The sequence below is a fragment of the Patagioenas fasciata genome, chromosome 5, assembly GCF_037038585.1.
Source record: "Patagioenas fasciata isolate bPatFas1 chromosome 5, bPatFas1.hap1, whole genome shotgun sequence".
Classification (NCBI taxonomy): domain Eukaryota; kingdom Metazoa; phylum Chordata; class Aves; order Columbiformes; family Columbidae; genus Patagioenas; species Patagioenas fasciata.
In genome coordinates, this window is record NC_092524.1 from 46,102,857 (window position 1) to 46,111,558 (window position 8,702).

At 59.6% G+C, this 8,702-nt stretch overlaps 1 protein-coding gene across 5 annotated transcripts; it reads right to left on the reverse strand.

The window, feature by feature from the left end:
- Window positions 1-279: 279 nt before the first annotated feature.
- Window positions 280-6,375, reverse strand: PGF (placental growth factor). Of its 5 annotated transcripts, XM_065839163.2 has the most exons (7): window positions 6,168-6,326; window positions 5,956-5,995; window positions 5,058-5,254; window positions 3,542-3,618; window positions 1,814-1,843; window positions 1,661-1,723; window positions 280-933 (listed from the first exon to the last, which is right to left on the reverse strand). In XM_065839163.2, exons 1-7 carry the CDS (start codon window positions 6,231-6,233, stop codon window positions 912-914), a joined length of 495 nt encoding a protein of 164 aa, XP_065695235.1. In that variant the 5' UTR covers window positions 6,234-6,326; the 3' UTR covers window positions 280-911. The 5 variants fall into 5 exon arrangements, with proteins under 5 accessions (XP_065695235.1, XP_071665538.1, XP_065695236.2 ...); XM_071809437.1 differs by lacking the exon at window positions 5,956-5,995 and having other exon boundaries at window positions 6,168-6,375; XM_065839164.2 differs by lacking the exon at window positions 6,168-6,326 and having other exon boundaries at window positions 1,704-1,723; window positions 5,956-6,160.
- Window positions 6,376-8,702: the final 2,327 nt, after the last annotated feature.

The window sequence follows — 8,702 nt, forward strand, 5'->3', positions numbered from 1 at the left end:
TGGAAGAGAAGGGCAGTCACCCCAAGAGTATCTCAGTACCCACCTGAACTCCAGCACAAGAGCAGACCTCAGGCCAGGGAGCAGCTTTATCCTGACCTGCCGATTGCTGATGTCCAGCATCACATCAACAGCAGCTTCTTGCATGCTGTGGGAGTTCAGGTTGGGGACAAGCCCTGGGCCACCACAGGACTGCCCTCCTCCAACCTTGTTGGGTGCCCCTGGGGAAGAGCCCTGCCTGAAGCTGCTGGAAAGCAGACAGGGAGTGCTCACACTGCCAGATCCTGTGTCTGACCACCAGATTTTATTGAGCAGGGCAAGGCTGGGATGTGGCTGCGAGTACATGAGGAACTCTGGCAAACTCAATTCCCTCCCTTTCCCCACCAGGAAGGCTTCCCAGGCGAGCTCCCTGGCACCCAGCTGGGCTGCCCCATGGCAAAGCTGGGACAGATGCAGCCCTGCAGCTTTGCCAGCCCCAGGTTTCCTTCCTCCCCAGCTCCAGGGCACTGGCAGGACAGAGCAGTTCTGTAGCTGCAGTCCTAAAAGCCATCACAGCTCAACCACACATCATGCTGTCCCCAGCCAGCTCCAGCAGCACATCCACCAGCTCTGCTCTTCATTGCCTCCAGCATGCCCTGGAACACTAATACGCTGCTTGATCTCCTCATCTTCAGCCCCAGGCCTCGTCATGGGTCCTTTTGTCCTGCTGCCAATGGTGCAGATGGGGCAAGTGAGTCCTTGGTTCCAGGCTGTGTTGCTGTCAGGCCCAAGCAAGAGTCCAGTCATCTCATCCCTGCCAGAGTCCTGCTTCCTGACGCTACTTGAAGGGGCACAGCTCCACAGGTCCCCCATGCTGGGGGAAACAGGTGGCTCAAACCCAGGCAGCAGGAGCGAGGCCAGGGGCAGAGCGGAGGTTACCTGCGCGGTGTGCCACATCTGCAAAGAGAGCACAGCCGGGGTGAGTGCTGCCAGCACTGGGGGAGACAGCAGGACCCGCAGGCTCACAGCTCTGCCCCAGGTCCCCCCCTCCCTGTGCTCAGCCTCTCTGGCAACAAACTGGCAGCCTCTTCATGGGGAGGAAAAAGGGTGATGGGGCTGTAGGTGCTGGCTGAGCCCTGAGCAGCAAGCTACAGACAAAACGGAAATATGCACTAAGAAAGTGCCAGCCACAAGCTTTGTACCTAAAGTGTCTGCAGTAACAGTCCAGCCCCTGCTGTTGCAGCAAGCAGTGTAAGAGTCAGCTAAATGTGAGGGAAAGGGTAGAGTAACCCAAACAACAACCAGTCAAGGACTGCAGGAAGGACACAGTTGGCAGCAAGATGAGGCTGAAACTGGAAGTTCATGGATCCAGGAAAGCCAGCGTGGTCTGTGATGGTGATAGAGCTACACTCATCATCACATCACCCAGCCCATCCATCCCCACCTGGGTGGGACTGGCCAGCTTGAGCAACTGAGCCTGGAGACTACCAAGCGCTTATTGAGCCTTTAGTAAAAGGCTCCTTCTCCCCACAGCCACCCACTGTCTTCTCTGTTCTGTTTTCTCCTGTGTCTGCTCTGCACAAACCCCTCACTGCTCAGCAAGGACCCAAAGGCTTAACAAAGCTGCTCATCCCAAAGAAACTAACCCAGAAGACACCACTCATACCTGCCCCTGCTCACTTACAGTTCACAGTCTTTACGTCTCTTCTTGTCTTGTTTTCTCTTACCTCGGCCCTTGGACCTCCTCCTTCAAAAGGAAAGTACCACAAGAGAGGCTGATGTGTGGGAGATGAGACCCACAAGCTCAGCCAGTAACACCACCCCTGATGGTGCTTACCTTCCCAACCTCATCAGGTCCTGCCGGGGCCTGTGGGGTAGGAAAAGGACAGAGTGAAGTGGCTACTTGGGCAATGCTACCTGCTGAGCTGCTGGAGGTGGTTTATTGAGATGCTCCAGTGTGCAGCACAATCTACCTGTTCATGCTTAATTCATGCGTAAAACAGACCCAATATGACTTCTCTCCACATCATTGTCAATTCCTCACCCAGGAGCTGACTGTAGTAGGCAGGGAGAAGGCAGAGACAGCAAAGGGGAAGGGAATGGTTTGCTTCGGTGACTCCTCTGGGGATGTGACATTTTGCCCACAAGGCCAGGAAGCACAGGTCCATTTTCAGCTGCTCTCAGTGACAGCATGCATAGCTCAGCTGGTTAAACAGGATGCAGTGTCCCGAGTAACATGTGGGATTTGCAGAAAAGTCTCAGTAGTGGTTCTCATACAACAACCACGACATACTTGGCTTAGGCATCCCCTATAGGGGCCAAGGCCAGGACATCCACCATGCCTATACTAAACTTCAAAGAGCAGCAAGGTAAAGGTATGGAAGGCTACTCAGGGAGAAGCCAAAAGGTGCTGCAGCAGCAAGAAGTTTACATATATTCAAAGGCAGCCTCCAAAAGTGCTCACAGGAGATCCCCTGGGAGTTACCCTAGGTAGGGAAACCATAACAGGCTCAGGAAATTCCCTGCATGGAAAATAGCTGGAAGCAGGGAAGGAAATAACACGTGCTTCTTCCCACTCCCTCTTCTGCATCCACTGAGAGATGCTGCAGAGGTGGCTCAGAGCTGGACGGGTCTTGGGTCTGCTCCAACATAGCCACTCTTACAACTGGAGGGGAATACCGACCCAGGGATCCTCAGGTTCTTTCTTCTTCCAGGCAAGGATCACGTCTAACAGCTGCCCAGCAGGACACTCATTCCAGAGTTTTCACAATACTAAATTGCTCTGGGGTCATGATGGAGAGTGAACACTCATGCAGGCAGTGCTGGAGAGGCTCTGCAGTGGGGACCAGCTGTGAACAGCACCAAAGCCGCTCCCTGTTCCCACAGCTCTGCAGCCCCCAGGCAGAGGCCCTGTCCTGCCCAAGCTCACACTGCTTCTGGGGGCAGTGAGCATCCCAAGGGATTAACTTAGTGCCAGGAGTCTGTGGCAGGTTGCTGCTGTGCATCCATCCTGGGTCAGCACTACATATCCATGCCAGCCTGGCGCTGCGCATTTCAAGCTTCCATTTGTCAGCTTGGGCATAAAGCCCCAGTGCCCAGCCCTGGATGGGGCAGCCTCCCTGAAACAGAGGCTCAAGGTCCAGCCCTTCAGCTGTCTCTTCGGCCAGGTATGCCAAGCCACGGAGTTCCAGGCTGCATGCTGCCCCAGATGAAACACTGACCTTGGGGGCACTATGTTGGTGTGCCAAAGCAGCCACAGGGATGGGGCTACAGACATCCCTGCTCACAGAGCCACAGCAGCTCCAGCCCTGCAGAGAGCACAAGGTACCTGACCACACAACACTGTGCACTCCTGTTGCTGTGTGGAGCAGGCTGCAAGGACATGGTGCAGCCTGCTGCTGAGCAAGCGAAGCACCAGCAGACTCCCATGAGGAGACAGTCTGGTGGGGTCCCAGCACAGCCAGGGTTCCCCCAGGGCATCTTTGTCCCACATGCAGCGCGAGCTGACAGGGTTGCTCTTGCTGGAGGGGCAGAGGGGTACAAAACAAGCGCGGGGAGTCCCTACCTGCACTCGCACTGCTTGTGCTCAGTGAATGCCATCTCCACATAGGGTGCCTCCCCGTTTGGCTTTATCTTCAGGAGCTGAAAGAGGAGCAAAGGTTACTTCCCGGCCGGAGGGGGCTGGAAGGGCTTCCGCAGCACTGCCTCGCCACCCCAGCCGCTCAGGCAGACGCGTGCCTAACCTGTTCCTTGGAACCTCCACCTCCACATGCAGGCAGCACCGGCCAGGCCCAGCTGTCCTGGCAACTCGGGAGGCTCTGCTAGTGCCACCCTGTGTCTCCACAGCTGTAGCCTAAGTACCATGGTCTTGCGATTCCCCAGCCTTAGAAGAGATTTTTCTGTCTCTGCCATTGTGGACAGCTTTCACACATTTGACCACTTTGTGTATCTCCCTCCTCTGTTGGAAACATCCCCCTAGTCATGTTTTCCAGGCCTTTTCAGTTGCTGCTGTCTCCTCCTGGCCCCTATTCCAGCAGCACTGAGCCTGGAGTCAGCACCTCAGTGCCTCCCCAGCCTGGGCTGCAGGATTTGCCCTGTCATGTGTCAGTCCACAGCCCAGAGTTTGAGCTGGATATTCAGGCGCTTCATGGGGTATGTTCATAAGTCTTGTGATCCAAACTAGCCCCCACAGAAGTGCCTGGTGTTGCCACCCCACGTATGGCAGCGGGATCCTCCCACGGAGGGAGACCCATATTTGGGGACATGCCTCCCGTTCACGTCAGGCTCTCGCTCCACCTCAGTTAAGACTTTGTGCAGACTCTCACCCTGCCTTCCAACATGCTTTCAATCCCCAAAGGACCAAAAATCATTGGTGATTGATTATAGGTACTCTCTAGTCTGTCACCCACAGCAAAGCAGAGTTTTTCCACTCCCTGCAGCAGCAGCAGTTGATCTCTCGCAGCACAGTGCAAGGACTATGGTTTGAGGACAACGGCTGACTAGCACATGGGGAAGAGCCAACCGGTAGCTTGTTCACAGCCTGGAATCTTGCACCCCACTTCGCAGAGCTCCCTCAGTGTGGGCTGGAAACGCAGCTGACACAGTCCTTCATGCCCACCATGCCCCCAGCACACATTCACTGGCAGCACCACTGCAGCCACCTCCTAGCACACCAGAGCCTCGCTTCTCCCTGCAATTCAGGGGTAGCACCTGCTTTGCCCCGACAGGCAGAGTCATAAGCAAGTGGGACATCCCTTGTCCCACTGCGGGACAGGGAAGGTCTGGAAAGGCAATGGCAGTCAGCAAGATGGACCGCACAGAAAGGAGAGGGTGGAGAAGCAGGGAGCAACGCCAGTACTATCAGAGGTGTCACCTGGCTTCAGTGACAAGCCCAAAGAGCAGGCAAAGGGACCCTCCCGGTTCGGCATGCATTTGAGCAGTTGTGAGTAAGCCCCCTCCCCTGTTATCCATGCTGCTATGATGCCTGGAGGACGTGAAGCTGTAAGTTCACCCTCCTGGCACTTGGCAAGGAGCCCAACACTTACTTGGCGCAGCCACAGCCCCACAGCAGCACTGCTTACCTGCATGGTGACCATGCTTGTCTCCACGGGGACACAGCGGAGACCCTCGTCCCCACAGCAGCCCCCACAGCGCTGCAGGGAGACGCAGGAGGGTCTGAAAATGTACTCCACCTCGTTGGGGAACTCGGTAATGACATCCACCAGCTGCTCCAGAGGCCGGCAGAAACTACGATTCCAGATCTCCCGAAAGGTCAGGACTGCAATAGACCGGGGGGGGGGCTATAAGAAGGCACTCCGGAGAGGCCGAGCTCAGCCGACCCATTGCCGGGCAGGTGCGGCACCCGCAGTGGGGTCCTGCATCCATCACGGGGGCACAGGGATGAAGAGGAACCCCTTGTGGCCCTTGCGGTCCATCACCGCACTGATGTGGGGGCTCACACAGCCACCACATCCACTTCGTTGGGCTCTTTCTCCACCAGCCCTCCAGTTCTGTTTCTTCCTGCTCAGGCACCGCGCTTCCCCTCCGCAACCCGCCGCGGCGGAGCTCCCCCGTCTCGCCCGCCCTCGCTCGGAGGGCGCAGAAGCCCAGCCCCGCAGCGCAGCAGAAAACCGTGCCCTCGGGTTTCCCGGCGCGGAGAGCAGAGGGGAGCCGAAGCGGAGTGTTCCTGCCCGGGACCCTGCATCCCGGCACCAGAGGAGCGTCAAGCCCAGCGCAGGGCTGCGCTCCGCTCCGGCCCGCGGCGGCGCCCGGTGCCGCAAGCACCCGAGGTGGGCTGGGTGGAACAGGCTGCTCCGAGCGCCAGCAGAGCTCCCCACTGTCCCATCGGGCATCGCCGCGGGGCTCCGGGAGGATAACGGACCCGGGGGTATTGAGTCCTCTCGTCCCTACGCGAAGCTCTCCCTGGGCTGCCGCCCCCCTCCCAGCAGCGGCACCGACGGCCGCCCGCTGCCAACTCACCGGGCGGCTCCGCGCTGGCGGTCCCCCGCGCCTCCGGGGCCTGCAGGGAGGGAAAGGCGGGCGCTGGTGCGGGCGGCATGGGGGGACTCCCCGCCGTGCCCCCACCAAGTACAGGGACGAGCTGCCCAGGCGGCCACCGCCACCCCAGGCAGCGGCACCGGCGAGGCCGTGCTGCCTCTGCTCCGACCCCGCTCCCGCCCATCGGCTCTCACCGGAGCGGGCGGAGCCCCCAGCGCCCCGGCCACCAGGAGCCGCAGGAAGGCGCCGACCAGCAGCATCGCCGCTCCCGCCGCTTCGGCTTTCACTCAGCGCCGCCGCTACCGCCCGGCCGCCCCCGGCATGCCGCCCCGCCGCCGGGCCACCGGCCCCACCGTGCCGCCGCCGCCGGGCCATGAGAGCGCGCCCCGCTCCGCCGCCCTATTTCACCGCCGCCGCCCCGCCCCCGCCCGCCCCGGCTTCGCCGCGGGGCGGGAGCAGGTGCCCGGCCCCGGCGGCCGCGGGGACGCAGCCAGTGCCTCCGGGCGTGGCGAAGGCCCCGCCTCCAGCTCTCCGCACCGGCGACGGCCGTTTCCCCATCGGGCTGCCCCGGGGCTTCTAGGAACTTCTGCTCGGTGCAGACCCCGGGGGTGGGATGCACCGGGGCCGTGTTGGGGCTCCTCGGCTCGCTGGGCTTCCCTGGCTCCTGTCCACTTCTCACAGGGTCAGTGCATGCTGCACCATGCCCGTCCAGCTACCCCATGCCCACCCAGCTGCCCTGTGCCCCCCCAGCAGCCCCTTTCCCACCCATCCACCCCATTCCTCTGCTGTTTCCCTGTCCCCACTTTGGCACCTCATGTATGTCCACCCACCCTGTTCCCCCTGAGCAGCCCCACGCCTGCCCAGCCAGCCTCTGCCGTCAGAGCCCTGGCAGGGAGGGGGTTTCCAGCCCCCTCAACCCCAGAGTTGCCATCCTGGTCCTGTTGGCTGTGAGGGGTCCCTCCAGCTTGGGAGGGATGGGCACATGGAGGTTCCCTGCAGCAGGTCTGAGGCCAAACCCTGCTGCCAAGGATAAACCCGAAGGAGCTTTGTGGCCTTTTCTGTTCTATTTTTAAGCTGCAGCGGTCAGAGAAGATGGAGTTATGGGAGAAGGGAATGGAAGTGATGCCAGCAGGCAACACGATCCTCCGTGGGATGCAGGCCCTAGGGAAATAACGGGCTGTGTGTCCCTGCCAGGATTCACGTTTCTGTCCTCCTGGGAGAGCAGGGAGGCTGCCTCAGGGCTTCCCTGCCCACCTCTGTGTGAGGTCCATCCCTGTGGCGTGAGGATGCCAGTGGCTTCTCCCAAGCCCCATGGGGTCTGTCCCCAGGGGATTTGGGACACATCAGCTGCCTGTCCCCAGCCTCACCAGACCACGCAGGTGGCAGAAGGTCAAGCGTTGGTGAGAGCTGAACCTTGCCTGGAGCCTCTAGGCACTGGTACCACTGAAAGTGTGAGAAAGCTGCTGGAGTGGGGCCTGTCAAATTAGCGGGGAGATGCTGCAGAGATAAGTGCACAGAAAAATCCCTGCCCTGCCAGGGGGGGCCGGGTGCACTGCAGTTCATCAGTCAGCAGCAGTACAGCACAGCAGCTGCCAGGGGCTGCTGTGGTGATATTTGGTGCCTGTTCACACTCTCACCCCTGGCTAGGAAGCAAGGAGCAGGTAACATCCATGCTGCAATGGCTGGAGTATGCCTGTGCTCTTCCTCTGACACCCCAAGGTCCCCCCCTGGGCCAAAGGGACACCCCCACCTCCCCAGGGATGAGATTTGGGACAAAGGAATGATTTCCTCTCACCAGAGAGCCCAGAGCAGAGGCTGCCCTGAGCAGCAGCTGCTGCCAACTCACTGGACAGGCAGAATCCTGTTATTGCAAAGACAGTGACCACACAGGGCCTCACGCTTGTCCTTGCAGGAAGGTCCCTCGAGGCCACCTCTCAGACACAAAGCCTGTCTCTGGCGCTGGAGCAAAGGGCTCTCCCCCAGGAGCCGTGTGGCTGGGGAGTCCAGCCCTTAATTGCCGAGTGCAATCCTGTTCCTGGTCTGAAGCTATTTCCTCAGAGGCCTTGGGCAGAGTTTACATTCCTGGGATGAGCATCCCCATTCTAGGCAGCATAGAACAGAGGCAGTAGCAGAAAAAAAATATTTGGACACTGGTAACATGCGACCAGCAACATTCTCCAGCAAATGGGAGAAACATCCAGCTGGCTGGGGCCATGGCCGCTTGCTTTCCCCTCTGCCATCCTCCTTCCCTGGGGTCCAGGGAGCTGAGTCTACTCTTCCCCAGCTGCAGGACAGAGCTGAAGGCTGATGCTATAAATGCAACGGCATGACCCTCAGGCTGCCTCCCACCAGGCTCTGGGGAGCCAAGCTACATACTTTGGGAACAAGGGACAGAGGAAGCTCAAGGGACTATCCAGGGACACCAGGCAAATAGACATTTCCTTAAAGGGTAGATGCCTCCCCCACAGTGAGTCCAATGTGGTGGCTGTGGACTGAGAGCATCGCCTCAAATCTGCTGCCACCTGCCTGTGTCACCTCCCTGCCCCAATGGCAGCACTGGGCAGCGAGGTGAGTGGGGAATGATGTCCTTGTGGCAGCTGAGCCCTGGCAGTCAAGTGGAGACGGGCAGTCCCAGCATGCAGCTGCAAGCACACTGTGGTGCAGCCCTGCCGGGGAACAGGCTCACCTCCCTGCCTCTTACTCATGGGTGAGGAGCAGGGGCCCGGGAT

Coding starts and splice junctions, on each gene's coding strand:
- PGF (XM_065839164.2), bottom strand. CDS start 6,157: ATGGGCGGGAGCGGGGTCGGAGCAGAGGCAGCACGGCCTCGCCGGTGC. Junction 3,619..5,057: donor CAAGCATGGTCACCATGCAG/GTAAGCAGTGCT, acceptor CTCCTCTTTCAG/CTCCTGAAGATAAAGCCAAA. Junction 1,844..3,541: donor CACAAGCAGTGCGAGTGCAG/GTAGGGACTCCC, acceptor CCTACCCCACAG/GCCCCGGCAGGACCTGATGA.